The sequence below is a fragment of the Copadichromis virginalis genome, linkage group LG11 (assembly GCF_057382275.1).
Source record: "Copadichromis virginalis isolate Kocher_CV1m ecotype Utaka linkage group LG11, C_Virginalis_male_GT1.1, whole genome shotgun sequence".
Classification (NCBI taxonomy): domain Eukaryota; kingdom Metazoa; phylum Chordata; class Actinopteri; order Cichliformes; family Cichlidae; genus Copadichromis; species Copadichromis virginalis.
Window position 1 is genome coordinate 38,649,019 of NC_140628.1, and position 18,611 is coordinate 38,667,629.

The window sequence follows — 18,611 nt, forward strand, 5'->3', positions numbered from 1 at the left end:
ACAGGATTTGACAGACTCATATTTCAAATTGAAGTTGATGCTAAATCTCTGTACCAACTAAAAGATTTTTTAAAAAATACCGTCAACTGTGTCAGAAACGCAAGTTTCGAGTAGTTTAAGTGTTTTCCTGCCTAGTGAATTCTTCCACTCTCTTTGAAAGACTGCCAAGAGTGAGAACCTCTCCCCTATTTATAGGTTTTCGTGTGCTGATGTCATAAAGAAGACCAGAGATCAAAGGGATTCTGGTGAAACGTCACTGTGTCTGGTCTGGGCAGTTCTGAATTGAATAATAACAAAATGACGGGGGGCGTGTCTGGTAGCCATGTGAAGACGTGTTGTACAGGGCTCCTCAATGCAGGGCCGGCCCGTGGCATAGGCCGTATAGGCAAATGCTAAGGGCGCCGTCCATCAGGGGGCGCCACGCCAGTGCCATAAATGTTGAAAAAAAAAAAAGTTGGTACTATTATTTCTAAATACAAAAAATAATCCCACGTTAATTAAAATGCAAAGTAAAGCTTAGTTAATAGAAACATTATTTGTTACAACATTACGCCCCCCCTCCCCGTACAATGCGCCCCCTCCCTTCCCGTATCATGGTTCCTTTTGGACACAAGATGTCAAAACGGCCAAAACTGTCAGGTGGCCAGGGAAGAAAAAAGAGAGAAGAAGAGGAGGAGAAACGAGAAAAAGACAGAGGTAGGTAACGTTAGCCTACATGAAATTATTTGAATGTGATAGTAACCTAAATTTTTAGCATTAAGCTAATGTTACATGATTCGCTAATTGCTAATCAATAAATAGCTAGTTAACTGTTTTAACGTCAGTTAATATTGTGGAGGGGGCTAAATTGTTATGGAAAATAATAATGTAACGTTAGGTAATTACAGTACTCCCACCTTTCCCACCATTCCTCATTTGTATTCATCTTTTAAGCAGGTGTTTTTTGTTTACATTGTTATTGCCTTCTGGTTAGCTAACGTTTACCCTGCAGGTAATAGTCACTTTTCCACCCCTGTATATATTATAGTTGTAAGCCTAGTTGTTAAAGCGCACATCATTAATGTTAATTAAGCAATATCACATGAGAGGGAATGCTGTTTTTTAATATGAGCACTGCTGTGATTCGGTCAAAGATAATCATAACATAACATTCTCATATGATATTATACTGTTACTTTGCATTCTGCTATTCAGCATTTCACTGTAATGATGACAATAAATTGAATCTAATCTAATTTGCATATCAGTTAACATCATACATATATCTCTTTGGTTTTTCATTTATATTATATCATTTCATTTTATTCCTGGAATCATATGTTTTTATTATTAGACTTTAATACTCAGTGGTGTCACATACTCCTCTCTTCAGATGCACTGTTGAAGTTTCTAAATCCCACCCCTGGGCCATCTACCACATCTACCGCTGCTGCCTCCACTTCAGCAGCACAACCCACCAGTGATGCAGCATCAGCAGCACCAGCAGCACAACCCAGCCATGATGCAGCAGCATCAAGCGGTCTTCCTGCTGCACCAATAGACCCTGCTGACTGGCCTTCTGCTTTAACTGAAAAGGTACGAACAGAGTTAGTTCACAGAGGTCCATTTGTAATTGATAGTGACTTCACATTCCCGAAACAGAAAGACGGGCGAAGGTGTCAGCATGATTATTTTAACAGACTCTTAATCAATGGGGAAAAGGTGAGAAGAACCTGGCTTATGTATTCGAAAAAAGAGGATAGCTTGCACTGCTTCTGCTGCAAAATGTTTTCCAAGAGAGATTACAAACTAAGTAGGGAAGGTCTGAAGGACTGGAAAAATGCAAGCCACTTGCTCAAGGTCCATGAGGATAGCCAGGAGCATAATGCTCACATGGCAACATGGAAGGACTTGGAGGTCCGTTTTGCGAAAGGACTCACAATAGATAAACAAGAGATGGCACTTGCTGAGGCTGAGAGAAAAAGGTGGCGTGAAGTTCTACATCGTTTGGTGGCAATAATTCAGTCCTTAGCTGAAAGAAACATGGCTTTCAGGGGGTCCACAGACACATTAAATAAACCAGACAATGGCAATTTTCTGAAAGAAGTGGAGCTTATGGCCAAATTTGATCCAGTGATGAAGCAGCATGTCAGTAGAGTAGAAAGTGGAGCTGGCAGTCACATACGTTATCTGGGAAAAACAATCCAAAATGAACTGATTGACACCATCAGTTCAAGAATAATAAAATGCATTGTGGAAGATATCAAAGTATTTCTCCATCATTTTAGATTGCACACCTGATCTGAGTCATAAGGAACAGCTCTCTGTCATTGTTGCAGAGGAATCAACAGGAGATCATTTGTCAACTCTCATCCTAAAACGGATAGAGGAGCTTAACATTCCTTTTGAAGACTGCAGAGGACAGTCCTATGACAATGGGGCCAACATGAAGGGAAAAAATAAAGGTGTTCAGGCAAGGTTGCTTCAGCTAAACTCAAGAGCTTTTTTGGTCCCATGTGGTGCCCACACTTTAAATCTGGTAGTAGCTGATGCTGCAAAAAGCTCACCAGATGCCCTTGGCTACTTTGGGCATTTAGCAAAATTATGTTGTGTGTTGTTTTTTGAATCACTGTCGTAACCAAATGGTTTGGTGAGCTGACAGAGTTGATACCACCGGCTCTGATACCAGCGGACTCTGATGGCCTCTCGTGAAACTTCACTCTCATTGAAAGTCAGTGTGAAGGTGCAGGGGAGCGTGGCAGTGGATCCTCTGACAGCACAAGTAGACCAGAGAGGATAGATCACAGTTTGACCCACAGCACCTAAAGACGAGCAAACAGCGATTAGAACGCAGTGACTCAGTTTAGTGATGGACGGTAAAGGGACTGACTCTTCTATAGCGCTTTATACAACATGCCACATTCACCCATTCACACAAACACTGCTTTCTATGCTTGTCAGTGCTTTCATACACCGATGGCTGCATCAGAGGCAACTTAGGGTTAGTATCTTGCCGAAGGATATTTGCCATGCAGACTGGGGCAGCCAGGGATCGTCAGTAAATACAGACTGCGGTGTGAAGCACTAAAACAAAGTTTCAGTTCAAACAACAAGATCTTTGAAAAGTTCTGACTTTTTGATGCAGAATGCAAAGGTAATGTCATCAGATCAACATCAGACACAACCATTCAAACTTCTTTACTGTTCAGATTTTCTTGAGAGAGAATTTTTGATCCATCTGAAACATTCAAGAGATTAAAAAACTCATTTAACTCAATCAAATCTGTTCATTAATAACAGTTTGATGGGAAAACAGAAGCTTTTTGGCCAAAATTATTCCAAACCAAAGTTTGAGAAGCAAATCAAATGATCATCATCATCACAGTCAGTCTTACCTGCCAGCAGGAACAGGAGCCCTCACAGACTGTTTTTGTCCCAAACTGCCATCCTTACGTTTTAATGAGCCGACTGAATGACTTCTTTAAACGTGTGGTCAGCAGTGCTGATGAAGACACTGGCTGACACACTGAGGTGGTGGGTTTAATGTCTCTGTGGTCAGTGTTTCACTTCCTTTGATTTTTCAATAAGTTCATTGTAACTGAAACATGTCGTGCAGCCTGGGTGAGGAGGAACTCACAGGTTTGAGTTTCACTGTTAGCTCCTCTGAAATGCACCACAGAGACGTCGTGTTGACGCAGAGACGACCAAATCCAAAAACATAAGGAGAGAAAAAATGATGTGCTGAAACATCGATTTACTGGAGTTAAAACTTTTAACTGTCCTGTTTTTGTTGTTTCTAAATAATAATTTAACTAAATAATTTCTGCTTGTTTTAGTGTTGATAAGTCTCGTGCTTCTTACTCAGGGTTACCGTCATTCTCGCTCTCAGGCTGACCAAGAACCTCCGTCTGAATAAGGGGAAGCTTCATCAGTGTATCTCATCAAAGAAAAGCCTTTCAGGTGATGTCAAAGAAACAACAAACACAATAAACCTCAAAAAATGTGGTTCTCATGTTTGCTGTGTTCAGACCTGTCTGTAAGGCGAATGAAGACACTCGACAATGAACGTAACCTGATTCTGATTTGATTAAATGTTAAGAGCATGAAGTTCTGAGCATGATGCTGCTTTAAGTGTTATGATTAATAATGAACGAGCAGCTGCAGATGAGATTCATGAGGACGTCTTCACAGTTTTTCAGCTCTCAGTCATGAAGAGGTGTGGACTGATCCTGCTGCTGCTCTCAGGTCTGTGAACTCATCTCAGTCGCCTCATTTACAGTTTGAATAAAACTTTTGATGTCAGAAAATCAAAGAAAGCACAAAGTGAACTGCTCCATAGGGATTATTTTAAAGGTGTCTGTAAACGAGCTTCAAGCAGTCACAGGAACACTCGTACAATCTCCAAAGACCTTTGTCATGTCAACTAAACTTCTAAAGGTTTCTTTGGGTCCAGTTAGAAGTTTGATTGACAGTCTAATGGTCGGTAGTTTGTAAGAGTTTGTATAAAGTGAAGTAAAAGAGTAAAGAAAGAAAGGAGGGAAGAGTCAGTGCATGAACGTGGCTGTTTGTGTGCACTGCTGAGAAAAACACGTCTTGATTTTATTTTCTGTGTAGAAATCTGACTGAAAGCCTGAAACGCTGCAAACCCGTCAGCTCGCTGAAAAAGATCCTGACTGCTTTTACCACGTCCGTGTGCACGTTAGAGCAGGGCGATATGACCAAAAATATTTATCATGATATTTCATTTTCTTATTGTTGCCTAACATTGTACCGGTATTACCGTGAACGCTATAATATGGCCCAGCCCTAGTGCACGTGTTGTTCAGCTTTGAGCCTCGACCACTAACACGTCGTTTTCCTTCATTGTGCACACTGAAGAGGAAAAATCGTCCAAATACATGTGCAATGAGGCCAGAGTGAAAAACAAACTTAGCACTGTTAAAGCAGCTTTTTAAGCTGATGTGAGAGTTTCGCCCTGGAGCAGGAAACCAGTGTGTAGGTGTCCACAGGCACCGTAAAACAGCTTTTAACCAGTACACGAGTTACACATCCTTTGAAGGACACATATATTAACATATATTCACGTCTTTAAAGATGTCAACAAAAAGTTTGCGTTGTGGTAGCATGTAAAGAATTTATTCTCCTGATGACTAAAATAGTCGAGCTGAGGTGAGTCTGTGACCGCGCTGACTGACTCGTGTCCTCTCAGGTTACGTGATGGTCTGCCATCTTCAGTCTGATCAGTTAGTCAGACAGCTCCACCTGGTTGACCTGCAGAAGTCCTGGAACGATGCTCAGCAATACTGCAGAGATGAGTACATTGACCTCGCCATCGTTAACAGCTCAGCTCTCATCCAGGAAGCCCAGAAAAGGGCGGGGAGCACCGAGGCGTGGATTGGACTCTCCAAAGGCTGGAAATGGTCTCGCCTCGGTCCAGTTCAGTCATCCTGGTTTAACATGTGGTCACCGGGACAGCCAGGGACCAATGAGTGTGTTACAATATCTAGTGATGGATCATGGTCCACAAGACCGTGCTCAGCTACTTATTACTTTGTCTGCTATGACGGTGAGTGTTTCAGACTTTGGTACCAGGGTTTGACAAACTGAACATTTTAGCTGCAGGTTTGAATCCGTCTGATCTTTTGTTTCAGCTGCGACTAACAAACGCATCCAGGTGAAGAACTCAATGACCTGGTCTTATATCCTGGTGGAGAACTCAATGACCTGGTCTGATGCTCAGTCTTACTGCAGACAGACGTACACAGACCTGAGCACCATCACCAACACGCAGGACAACAGCCAGGTCGCTTCTATCATGCCATCTTATTATCAAGCCTGGATTGGACTGTACAGAAAATACTGGACGTGGTCAAACTCGAGCACAGCCTCCAACCTGCCGTGGGGGCCCGGGCAGCCTGATGACAGCGTAAACTGTGCCACAATAGTCGGATCAACAGGCTCCTTCAACAGTCATAACTGTGATGACCAACGCCCCTTCCTCTGCTCCAGAGGTGAGTCTGTCCTCTGTGTTTCTGCACAGTCTGGTCCTCCTGGGCTCATCCGGACACTCTTGGCACAGCACTGCCGATGCTTTGGGTGGCGCTGTCATTTAGTGTTTGCTCTGTCTGCGGTAGAGTATCACTTCCTGTTCCTGTTTCAACACAGGAACAGGAAGTAGTAGTTGAGTAGCTTATCTGCGTAGCAATTTAATTAAAAACCTTTAGATAACTTCTGTTTTCATAGTATAATCTTCACGTGCACCATGGCTACTTCACCTGTCCCTCCTGCACTTTCTTGCTCATTGTGTCAGATGTTTAGTTACTCCTTTAGCAGTAATGATATCTGTAACAAATGTAGCATATTTGCAGCTCTGGAGGCCAGGATTACTGAATTGGAGACTCGGCTTCGCACCCTTCATTCACCCATAGCTAGCCAGGCCCCTGTAGCTGGTGCAGCCGAAGATAGCGTAGGCCCCGCTAGCTGTTCCCCGGCAGACCCCAAGCAGCTGGGGAAAGAGGGCGGCTGGGTCACGGTGAGGAGGAAGCATAGTCCTAAACAGAAGCCCCAGGTACACCACCAACCCGTTCATGTGTCTAACCGTTTTTCCCCACTCGGCGACACACCCGCCGGGGGTCAAACTCTGGTAATTGGTGATTCTGTTCTCAGACATGTGAAGCTAGAGACACCGGCAGGGGCCAGAGCAGGCGACATTGAAGGAAATTTAAAACTGCTGGCTAAGGGTAAACGTAAATTCAGTAAGATCAGAATTCACGTCGGCAGTAATGACACCCGGTTACGCCAATCAGAGGTCACTAAAATCAATATTGAATCGGTGTGCAACTTTGCCAAAACAATGTGGGACTCTGTAGTTTTCTCTGGTCCCCTCCCCAATCAGACCAGGAGTGACATGTTTAGCCGCATGTTCTCCTTAAATTGCTGGCTGTCTGAGTGGTGTCCCAGAAACGATGTGGGCTTCATAGATAATTGGCAAACCTTCTGGAGGAAACCTGGTCTTGTTAGGAGAGACGGCATCCATCCCACTTTGGATGGAGCAGCTCTCATTTCTAGAAATATGGACAAATTTATTAAACCCCCCAAAATATGACTATCCAGAGTTGGGACCAGGAAGCAGAGTTGCAGTCTTACACGCCTCTCTGCAGCTTCTCTCCTCCTGCTACCCCCCCAAAAACCCATCTCCATAGAGACTGTGTCAGCTCCCAAACAGACAAAAACAAACTAAAAACCAGAAACAAACAACTTAAACATAAACAATTACAAAGAAAGAACAATACAGTATCCACACTTGCCATATTGGTCCATTTGATTGACCTTTATTATAATTATGAATTTATTTTATTTTCAGTTGCTACAAACGGGACAGACATGACTGGGGGATAGGACAGGGAGAAAGAATGAAAGAAAGAGAGGGAGAGAAAGAAAAACAGAGGAGGGGAGAAGAGACGGTGAGAAGGGGGGAAGAAAAAAACAGAAAAGCAAACAAAACACCTGGATCACCTGTATGGAGAAAAAAACCAGAAGAGAAAACAAACAACAAAGAGCAACATAATAAAAACAACACCATCACAATAAAGTAGCTAACAGTAGATAACAGTAGATACTTTTTTAATTTCACCTGTTGAGAAAGAAAAAAGAAAACAAGCAGAAGAGAACAAGAGTAATAGAATAAACAACATCACAATGATATATGGGAATATGACAGTAAATACTAAATGTTAAACATTATTGTGCAGCACATAAGATCAACAGAACACAGTGTGCTTTGAGGTAGGAGCCAAAAAGGGTGTAGTTTGTGGGTGTGATCACCCGTGTGTACACCTGTGAGCATGGACGCGCTTGTTTTTTTTAAAAGGTTCCTTCATGTAATGATCTGCTAGAGGGTGTGGGGGGGCCACAGCCCCGTCCTCCAGGGTGTGAAGCAGGTATGGAGGAGATCAAAACTCCAGACATCCAGAGGCCCCCAGAACACAAGAGACCAAGGAAGACCAACAGAGGGGCAGCTGCGCCTGAGTGACCGAGCCCCAGGCCGAGAGGCCGGGGGCACCCCACCTCCAAAGTGGCCCGAGCGAGCCCCAGGCTCCAGGCCCCGATAAGCGGCCGCCAAGGAGTGAGCCGGTGTGTACCCGGACGCCCACCCCCGGACACAAAGAACCACCAACGCACCGATGTCTGAGGGAGTCCGCCACTGGCAGGGGAAGTGGTGGTAGGGGGAGATAGGCCTCCATACCTTGGAGGGCCTGAGATGTCCCCAGAGAGGTGGCGCCTGATACCCAACCTGACATATAGACACAGACATACAGGCACACACAGATACAAACATCCATTCCCACCCTCATGCTCTCATATGCACTCACTCCACACTCAACCAACGTGGAGACAGACATAAAGAGACGCTGTACACACGATCACACTCCCCAAGCGTACTCTACGAACCGGGTCTAGGTACCCTTGCCCCTGGAGGGGGGAACTGCACCCAGACCCAGGTGGTGTTACCCTTTTTCCTGCGGTGGGGAGAGGCAGACCGCCCCGACTCCGCAGCAGCAGGGAGGCCCCACACTCCAGACCGCAGTCGGACGGCCAACTCCTCCTCCGCCATGTTTTTAATGGTCAGAACTTTGGCTTCCTCTGGTGATCCGTTTAGTTTAATGAATATTTTACAGTTTGTCGTCCAAGTGCTTTGAAATGTTCCCAGCTTCTTAAGGTGTCGTGCTTTTGTGGCTATTTCAGCATTGTGTTTGGTTAGATGTTCATTGATAAAGACATTAGATCCTTTTAATTTTCTTCCTTGTTTCAGCAGCGTGTTCTTGTGCTTTCAATTTACAAATCTTAATATAATAGCCAGTTTGTTGCCCTTCCTCCTGGGAAGAGGGTGGCATGGTTCAAGGAAGTCCAAAAAACTCCCTGAAAAGCCTTCAGCTGATCCAAAATGCTGCAGCAAGAGTCCTGACAGGGACTAGAAAGAGAGCAGATTTCTCCTGTTTTGGCTTCCTGTTAAATCCAGAATTCAAAATCCTGCTCCTCACATACAAGGTCTTAAATAATCAGGCCCCATCTTATCTTAATGACCTTGTAGTACCATATCACCCTATTAGAGCACTTCGCTCTCGCTCTGCAAATCAAATCAAATCAAATCAAATCAAAATTTATTTATATAGCACATATTAAAAACAACAGTGTTGACCATAGTGCTTCACAGTCAATAAAAACACGAGACAGTTAAAACAAACAATAGAAGAGGACAACAAACAATAGGTAACAACGCAACAAGCTAAAACAGCCAACTAGACAGAATCAAAAGCCAAAGTAAAAAAATAAGTTTTAAGACGTAATTTAAAAGACTGGATAGACTCGGCAGTGCGAATATGAACGGGGAGGTTATTCCAGAGTCTGGGTGCCACGGATGCAAAGGCCCGGTCGCCTCTCGACTTATTCGAGTCCTAGGTTGTGCTAGGAGCCTATGGTTGGATGATCTAACTGCCCTGTTGGGATTGTATGAATGGAGTAAATCAGAAAGATAACTGGGCGCTAAATTATTCAAAATATTAAAAGTGAACAAAAGAATTTTAAAATCTATACGATATTTAACAGGGAGCCAATGTAATTTGGCTAAAATTGGAGTTATGTGTTCATGAATTCTCGTACCTCTGCAGGCCTACTTGTTGTTCCTAGAGTATTTAAAAGTAGAATGGGAGGGAGAGCCTTCAGTTTTCAGGCCCCTCTTCTGTGGAACCAGCTTCCAGTTTGGATTCAGGAGACAGACACTATCTCTACTTTCAAGATTAGGCTTCAAACTTTCCTTTTTGCTAAAGCATATAGTTAGGGCTGGACCAGGTGACCCTGAATCCTCCCTTAGTTATGCTGCAATAGACGTAGGCTGCCGGGGATTCCCATGATGCATTGAGTTTTTCCTTTCCAGTCACCTTTCTCACTCACTATGTGTTAACAGACCTCTCTGCACTGAATCATATCTGTTATTAACCTCTGTCTCTCTTCCACAGCATGTCTTTATCCTGTCTTCCTTCTCTCACCCCAACCAATCACAGCAGATGGCCCCGCCCCTCCCTGAGCCTGGTTCTGCCGGAGGTTTCTTCCTGTTAAAAGGGAGTTTTTCCTTCCCACTGTCACCAAAGTGCTGCTCATAGGGGGTCATATGATTGTTGGGTTTTTCTCTGTATCTATGAAGCGCCTTGAGGCGACTTTTGTTGTGATTTGGCGCTATATAAATAAAATTGAATTGAATTGAACTGAACTGAATTGAAAAATCCTGCTCCTCACATTAAATAGAATTAAACAAAATAGCTTTTTATTGTCGCTGAACATGTACAACGAAATTGTGGGTGCTCGACAACAACTGTGCAGAAATAAACAATTTGGAAGAACAGGTTGCAAAGTGCTTTGAAGTAGTGCAAACTGAGTCTGTGTGTGAGCGTCCTGAGTGATGAGGGTTACCCAGACCATGGCTCTGATTTGTGGGTGGGTGGTCAGGGTGGGGTGTGGGGGGAGGTGTGTGGGACCTGATTGAGCTGGGGTGCTGACCAGAGGGCAGCGGGTCAAAGAATTGGTGGGCAGGATGTGAGGGGTCACCTGTGATCAGTTTCTGGAAATATTCATTTGATTTATTAGGCTGTAGATTAGTAAGCATGTCCTGAAAGTCGTCCATGGCTATCTTTATTATACTGACTCTGCGTCTGACACTAACCACAACACAGGGTTTGGGACAGTTAGGTTCAGGGTCATCAGTGATGATGACCTCACAGGGTTAAAAAGCCCATCTCAACAGAGAAAGTTGATAACCGCTGTCTTTATTATCTCTTTAAGACTTTGTTGAGGCAGCTGACTCAAAGAAAGTCTGGCTGTGTTGAACTTTGTAGTATACAGTCTACAGACAAGATTAAATACTTATACGGCTTCCTTATTCTGCCTCCAAATTACTTGCCAAGTGTAAAAAATCTTGTATTTTCACTCAGGAAGTGAGCAACATCATGTGACCTTGGAAGGGGCGGGGCTACATGCATTTACACAGAAGCGTGGAGCGAGGAAGAGCCTGTTTCACCTGTGAGCTCAGTAAAAGGAAAGGATGAGTTTGGGCCCAGCAGCAGAAAAATTCCACTGAGTGAGCAGGAGTGTAATCATCATCGTCATATCCAAGGTGGAGCACCCACCCCCCTCCATCCATCCTCCGTTTACACTGCCCCTGCATCACGAGCACTGAGACACTACAGTGAATAAAGTTAAGGTGGACTCCCCATGTTACTTCCCTTCTTTTCATGCCAAATCTGTTGAGGGGCGCCTTAATTTAACTATCTATATTAAATTTTGTGTAACAAACTGGGATATTTAGAATAAAGCTATATATCGGAGCTACTTTATTATATTTTGTAACTTTGTAGCATATTATATTTTATTTATTGATTGTATTGGAGGAACTGTGACCACATTATTTCCTCTGGTATTAATAAAGCATTTTGATTCTGCTACCTCTGCAGCTCATTAGCTGCGCTCATTTAACCTGACTGAGCGTGACCAGTAGAAATAAAGGATCGAACTCAGTAATTCCTGGAAACCAGATCTTTGTTCAGCGTCAGCAAACCAGCAGCTTAGCCTGTAGCTGATGACTAAAAGGACCCACAGTGCTCAAACTGCACCTTTTTCATGATCCAGGGCAGGTCTGGCTTCTTCTTTCAGTGAAATTTAGTGGTGACTTTAAAATCAGTGCATTTTATTTGTCTGTGACTGAGCCTCCATCTTTGGGAGTGGTGCTGTGTGAGACTCTCAAAGCACGTTTTGCACTTTTAGAGGAGATGCACTAAAACTGTAACATCATTAAAAAGACGCTGAAGCCAAACAAACAAAGAACAAAATAAAAACTGTTTGTTCTCTATGATTGGAACTGACATGTGAAATGTGTCGGGTTGTGTCGTCATCATCACTGATTTGTTTGGAGGAGTCGAGCTTGAACGCTCTTTTCTCCCAATTCTAATAATGACAACATTATTCAAATAAGACTGAAGTGGTCGGGCAGACGTCAGTCTGTTTGCATCTGTAATAACTTTGAATAAGTCATCTTCAGTTAAACGACTCTGAGCATCTTTAAACAAATGCACTGTAATGAACACTGGGCTGCTTTCTAAAAAACCACTTTTACAAAGTCTCTGATGGACGTGGGAGGAGGAGCGAGGATGACATTTATATCAGATGAAGAGTTCTGACTGTGTCACAGCTGCACAGACGTCTCATCGTGTCGGGTATGTTCTGCATATGTTTGGTTTATTTGATAATCTCACACATTCATTGTCTGGTATTCTAATAAACAAAATGATGATAATTGAAGGAAGACAACATTTTTAAAGTTGAACGTTTCAAATGTTGAATATGTTTGATAGTTTTGTTTGAATGATTAGATTATAGATAGAAATGGAGTGAATGACAGAGACAGCTGCCTCTTTGTTGATGCTGCTTTAAGTGTTATGATTAATAATGAACGAGCAGCTGCAGATGAGATTCATGAGGACGTCTTCACAGTTTTTCAGCTCTCAGTCATGAAGAGGTGTGGACTGATCCTGCTGCTGCTCTCAGGTCTGTGAACTCATCTCAGTCGCCTCATTTACAGTTTGAATAAAACTTTTGATGTCAGAAAATCAAAGAAAGCACAAAGTGAACTGCTCCATAGGGATTATTTTAAAGGTGTCTGTAAACGAGCTTCAAGCAGTCACAGGAACACTCGTACAATCTCCAAAGACCTTTGTCATGTCAACTAAACTTCTAAAGGTTTCTTTGGGTCCAGTTAGAAGTTTGATTGACAGTTTAATGGTCGGTAGTTTGTAAGAGTTTGTATAAAGTGAAGTAAAAGAGTAAAGAAAGAAAGGAGGGAAGAGTCAGTGCATGAACGTGGCTGTTTGTGTGCACTGCTGAGAAAAACACGTCTTGATTTTATTTTCTGTGTAGAAATCTGACTGAAAGCCTGAAACGCTGCAAACCCGTCAGCTCGCTGAAAAAGATCCTGACTGCTTTTACCACGTCCGTGTGCACGTTAGAGCAGGGCGATATGGCCAAAAATATTTATCATGATATTTCATTTTCTTATTGTTGCCTAACATTGTACCGGTATTACCGTGAACGGTATAATATGGCCCAGCCCTAGTGCACGTGTTGTTCAGCTTTGAGCCTCGACCACTAACACGTCGTTTTCCTTCATTGTGCACACTGAAGAGGAAAAATCGTCCAAATACATGTGCAATAAGGCCAGAGTGAAAAACAAACTTAGCACTGTTAAAGCAGCTTTTTAAGCTGATGTGAGAGTTTCGCCCTGGAGCAGGAAACCAGTGTGTAGGTGTCCACAGGCACCGTAAAACACCTTTTAACCAGTACACGAGTTACACATCCTTTGAAGGACACATATATTAACATATATTCACGTCTTTAAAGATGTCAACAAAAAGTTTGCGTTGTGGTAGCATGTAAAGAATTTATTCTCCTGATGACTAAAATAGTCGAGCTGAGGTGAGTCTGTGACCGCGCTGACTGACTCGTGTCCTCTCAGGTTACGTGATGGTCTGCCATCTTCAGTCTGATCAGTTAGTCAGACAGCTCCACCTGGTTGACCTGCAGAAGTCCTGGAACGATGCTCAGCAATACTGCAGAGATGAGTACATTGACCTCGCCATCGTTAACAGCTCAGCTCTCATCCAGGAAGCCCAGAAAAGGGCGGGGAGCACCGAGGCGTGGATTGGACTCTCCAAAGGCTGGAAATGGTCTCGCCTCGGTCCAGTTCAGTCATCCTGGTTTAACATGTGGTCACCGGGACAGCCAGGGACTGATGAGTGTGTGATAATAACTGGATCTGGATCATGGTCCACAAGACCGTGCTCAGCTACTTATTACTTTGTCTGCTATGACGGTGAGTGTTTCAGACTTTGGTACCAGGGTTTGACAAACTGAACATTTTAGCTGCAGGTTTGAATCCGTCTGATCTTTTGTTTCAGCTGCGACTAACAAACACATCCTGGTGGAGAACTCAATGACCTGGTCTTATATCCTGGTGGAGAACTCAATGACCTGGTCTGATGCTCAGTCTTACTGCAGACAGACGTACACAGACCTGAGCACCATCACCAACACGCAGGACAACAGCCAGGTCGCTTCTATCATGCCATCTTATTATCAAGCCTGGATTGGACTGTACAGAAAATACTGGACGTGGTCAAACTCGAGCACAGCCTCCAACCTGCCGTGGGGGCCCGGGCAGCCTGATGACAGCGTAAACTGTGCCACAATAGTCGGATCAACAGGCTCCTTCAACAGTCATAACTGTGATGACCAACGCCCCTTCCTCTGCTCCAGAGGTGAGTCTGTCCTCTGTGTTTCTGCACAGTCTGGTCCTCCTGGGCTCATCCGGACACTCTTGGCACAGCACTGCCGATGCTTTGGGTGGCGCTGTCATTTAGTGTTTGCTCTGTCTGCGGTAGAGTATCACTTCCTGTTCCTGTTTCAACACAGGAACAGGAAGTAGTAGTTGAGTAGCTTATCTGCGTAGCAATTTAATTAAAAACCTTTAGATAACTTCTGTTTTCATAGTATAATCTTCACGTGCACCATGGCTACTTCACCTGTCCCTCCTGCACTTTCTTGCTCATTGTGTCAGATGTTTAGTTACTCCTTTAGCAGTAATGATATCTGTAACAAATGTAGCATATTTGCAGCTCTGGAGGCCAGGATTACTGAATTGGAGACTCGGCTTCGCACCCTTCATTCACCCATAGCTAGCCAGGCCCCTGTAGCTGGTGCAGCCGAAGATAGCGTAGGCCCCGCTAGCTGTTCCCCGGCAGACCCCAAGCAGCTGGGGAAAGAGGGCGGCTGGGTCACGGTGAGGAGGAAGCATAGTCCTAAACAGAAGCCCCAGGTACACCACCAACCCGTTCATGTGTCTAACCGTTTTTCCCCACTCGGCGACACACCCGCCGGGGGTCAAACTCTGGTAATTGGTGATTCTGTTCTCAGACATGTGAAGCTAGAGACACCGGCAGGGGCCAGAGCAGGCGACATTGAAGGAAATTAAAAACTGCTGGCTAAGGGTAAACGTAAATTCAGTAAGATCATAATTCACGTCGGCAGTAATGACACCCGGTTACGCCAATCAGAGGTCACTAAAATCAATATTGAATCGGTGTGCAACTTTGCCAAAACAATGTGGGACTCTGTAGTTTTCTCTGGTCCCCTCCCCAATCAGACCAGGAGTGACATGTTTAGCCGCATGTTCTCCTTAAATTGCTGGCTGTCTGAGTGGTGTCCCAGAAACGATGTGGGCTTCATAGATAATTGGCAAACCTTCTGGAGGAAACCTGGTCTTGTTAGGAGAGACGGCATCCATCCCACTTTGGATGGAGCAGCTCTCATTTCTAGAAATATGGACAAATTTATTAAACCCCCCAAAATATGACTATCCAGAGTTGGGACCAGGAAGCAGAGTTGCAGTCTTACACGCCTCTCTGCAGCTTCTCTCCTCCTGCTACCCCCCCAAAAACCCATCTCCATAGAGACTGTGTCAGCTTCCAAACAGACAAAAAACAAACTAAAACCAGAAACAAACAACTTAAACATAAACAATCACAAAGAAAGAACAATACAGTATCCACATCTGAACCAAAGAGTAAAACAGTGAAATGTGGATTATTAAAGATTAGGTCTCTCTCCTCCAAGTCTCTGTTAGTACATGACTTAATAATTGATCAACAAATCGATTTACTCTGCCTTACAGAAACCTGGTTGCAGCAGGATGATTATGTTAGTTTAAATGAATCAACACCCCCGAGTCATTCTAACTACCAGAAATCTCGAAGCACAGGCCGAGGGGGTGGTGTGCTGGGCTGGTTCTAGACAGGCATATATGAGGGGGCAGACAGAAATGTAAAGGGGGCACATGGTGGCAGCTGAGGCGAATGTGGGGTGCTCTGAATAACTGTTTTTGTCATGTAATTGGATTGCACTTTGTCAAACCTCTACCCTAAAACCTGACCAACTTGGGTGTCCCCCCTGAAGGCTCAGCTTCTGCAGGTCTAGATCTTAGTGTCACTGAGGCACACAAACCCCCTGACCACCTTAAGGTGGCAATCACTCAGGAGGAAAACTGAAAAACAAAATAAAAAATAATAAAATAAAATATTGCTCATCAGATTCTACCAACTAAAAACATGACATTTACCTTAATTAGATGCCCTATGTTAAATACATTTGAATCCAACCATAGTACTTCTCACTATTGCCAATATTAACAAAACTAAAAAGGGTAGGCCAAGTTATGAAAAAAGGGCACTTCTCCAACTCTTGAAAAATAGAAATAAAAAATACATTAAAATATCCATCCAGTTCTTTAAAACCAACAACATAAAATCTATCTTAATTTGATTGCCTAAGTAAAGTATCAAATCAATTTTATTTATATAGCACTTTTACATTATACATGCTTCCCTTAGGCAGCATCATTAGAAGACATAGCATACATTTACACTGCTATGCAGATGACACCCAGCTCTATCTGTGCATGAAGCCAGATAACACACACCAATGAGTTACACTGCAGGAATGTCTTAAAGACATAAAGACCTGGATGGCCGCTAACTTTCTGCTTCTTAATTCAGATCAAACTGAGGTTATTGTACTCGGCCCTGAAAAGCTTAGAAATATGGTATCTAAGCAGATTCTTACTCTGGATGGCATTACCTTGGCCTCCAGTAACACTGTGAGGAACCTTGGAGTCATTTTTGACCAGGACATGTCCTTCAATGCACATATTAAACAAATATGTAAGACTGCGTTCTTCCATTTGCGCCCCTCCCTGAGCTCTGAGTTCTGCTGGAGGTTTCTTCCTGTTAAAAGGGAAAAAGTTTTTCCTTCTGACTGTCGCCAAAGTGCTTATTCATAGGGGGTCATTTGATTGCTTGGTTTTTTCTCTATATGTATTACTATAGGGTCTACCGCACAGTATAAAGCGCCTTGAGGCGACTGTTGTTGTGATTTAGTGATGTATAAATAAAATTGAATTGAATGGCCCTTTTCTTTCTCTGCAGATGTCAAACCTTCAGCCTTGAGGTCAGTGAAGGTTCAGCTGAGGGCGGGATCTGCAGACCTGAACGACCCCACAGTGCAAGAATCCATCCTGCAGCAGGTCAGAGGTCACACGGGCCCCGATACAAGGAACAGACCGCTATAACTACTGTGAAATGATAGAGAGCAGTGAGTCTGTGCAGGTTCAGGGACACGTGACAGCACACAGCTGCAGAGATACGGGGCTCGTTTAATGCAATCCCATCCATTTGTATTATTTAACCTTTTTAACTGGTAACTTGAAGAAGTCACTTAATTTCAGATTACTGTGAGGAGACGACGTGAACCAATGACAGGCAATGAGGCCTAATTCCAGACTTCAGTTTCATCCCCAGCCAGTTCATTTAGTTCATTTCCCCCAGAAACAGCACCAACAACGTTTTCTGCTCACTACAGAAACAACGGCTGATTAATGAGGAGCTTCTGTTAATGTGTGAAAACTGTGTTTCAGGTGAGGGAGAAGCTGGTGGAGCAAGGAGTCACTGAGGAGGTGAAGCTGAGGTGGAGGACGCAGCCTGATGGGAAGGTTTTCCACAGAGAGGAGGAGACAGCCACTTACTGTGAGAAGGAAGACTGTGGCGGTTTAGTCTGAACGTTATTGGCTGATGTTCCTCAGATGATCTGCTGTGTAATTCAACTTATTTCCATCTCTGTACTCTGACTGCTGGACTGTAACAGCGTAGCTTTGCATGACTGACAGTTGGAAATCATCCTTCTTTATCCTAAGCTCAGATCAGAGTGTCTGATGAGCTGTTTTATGCCTCTTTGTTTCTTCTGATTGGTGAAGCTAAAGTTTGCAGGTGAGCGGGTGGGCGGACCTTCTGTGTCTCAGATATAAATGTTCATGATATCCTGTCTCTACATATGAAAGTTCAAGAGGAGAAAAAGGTGAAACTGAGTGTTCAGAGCAGCCTGATGTCTGAGCTTTTTGACTTCATACTTTATAGTTCAAATGAGCACCCAGCAATATAACAGTAGATATGCCATATATGTCAGTGAATCGCGCATTTATGCTCTCTATTATCATATTAAATATACATTTTTCTGTCTCAGAAATGTCTCTGCTGCTGTTTGATTCTGTAAACTACAGTCATGGCTCTGCATCCATCTTCATTGTAAACTCTATTCAATAAAGTCTATTGATATTTTATTGTCCTGTCAGAACTTTCAGTTGCTTCATTTTTATGCTCTTATTTTGAATTTGATGCCAGTAACACACATCATAAAGGCTGAGACAACATGAAGTTTAATGCTAAACAATAAGAGTCTCACATACAGTGAAGCTGATTGGCGGGACAGCAGTCACATGACTGGCTATGAAATCCCAGACAGACAATCCAACAGTTTGTGAAACATCTGAATGTAAAATGCTGAAAACTTCTGCTGCTCATCTGTTCACAGAAAAATCTGTGAAAGCGACGAGACGGCTGTGTGACGGTGATTTTCAAAATAAATTCAGATCAAATATTTTCTGTTTTAAAACACAAAGTGTTTCACAGTCTGATAAAACTCCA

At 43.5% G+C, this 18,611-nt stretch overlaps 2 protein-coding genes across 3 annotated transcripts; both read left to right on the forward strand.

Annotated features, from left to right (window-relative positions):
* The first annotated feature begins 179 nt into the window (after nucleotides 1-179).
* On the forward strand, nucleotides 180-4,154 carry LOC146699455 (uncharacterized). Of its 2 annotated transcripts, none has more exons than XM_085472394.1 (3): nucleotides 180-696; nucleotides 1,373-1,575; nucleotides 3,869-4,154. In XM_085472394.1, exons 1-3 carry the CDS (start codon nucleotides 570-572, stop codon nucleotides 3,893-3,895), a joined length of 357 nt encoding a protein of 118 aa, XP_085328520.1. In that variant the 5' UTR covers nucleotides 180-569; the 3' UTR covers nucleotides 3,896-4,154. The 2 variants fall into 2 exon arrangements, with proteins under 2 accessions (XP_085328520.1, XP_085328519.1); XM_085472393.1 differs by having other exon boundaries at nucleotides 196-696; nucleotides 3,845-4,154.
* On the forward strand, nucleotides 4,094-18,245 carry LOC146699456 (C-type mannose receptor 2-like). The gene is made up of 9 exons (XM_085472613.1): nucleotides 4,094-4,224; nucleotides 5,189-5,545; nucleotides 5,631-6,156; nucleotides 12,218-12,242; nucleotides 12,399-12,573; nucleotides 13,538-13,894; nucleotides 13,980-14,339; nucleotides 17,061-17,158; nucleotides 17,549-18,245. Exons 1-9 carry the CDS (start codon nucleotides 4,116-4,118, stop codon nucleotides 17,687-17,689), a joined length of 2,148 nt encoding a protein of 715 aa, XP_085328739.1. The 5' UTR covers nucleotides 4,094-4,115; the 3' UTR covers nucleotides 17,690-18,245.
* Nucleotides 18,246-18,611: the final 366 nt, after the last annotated feature.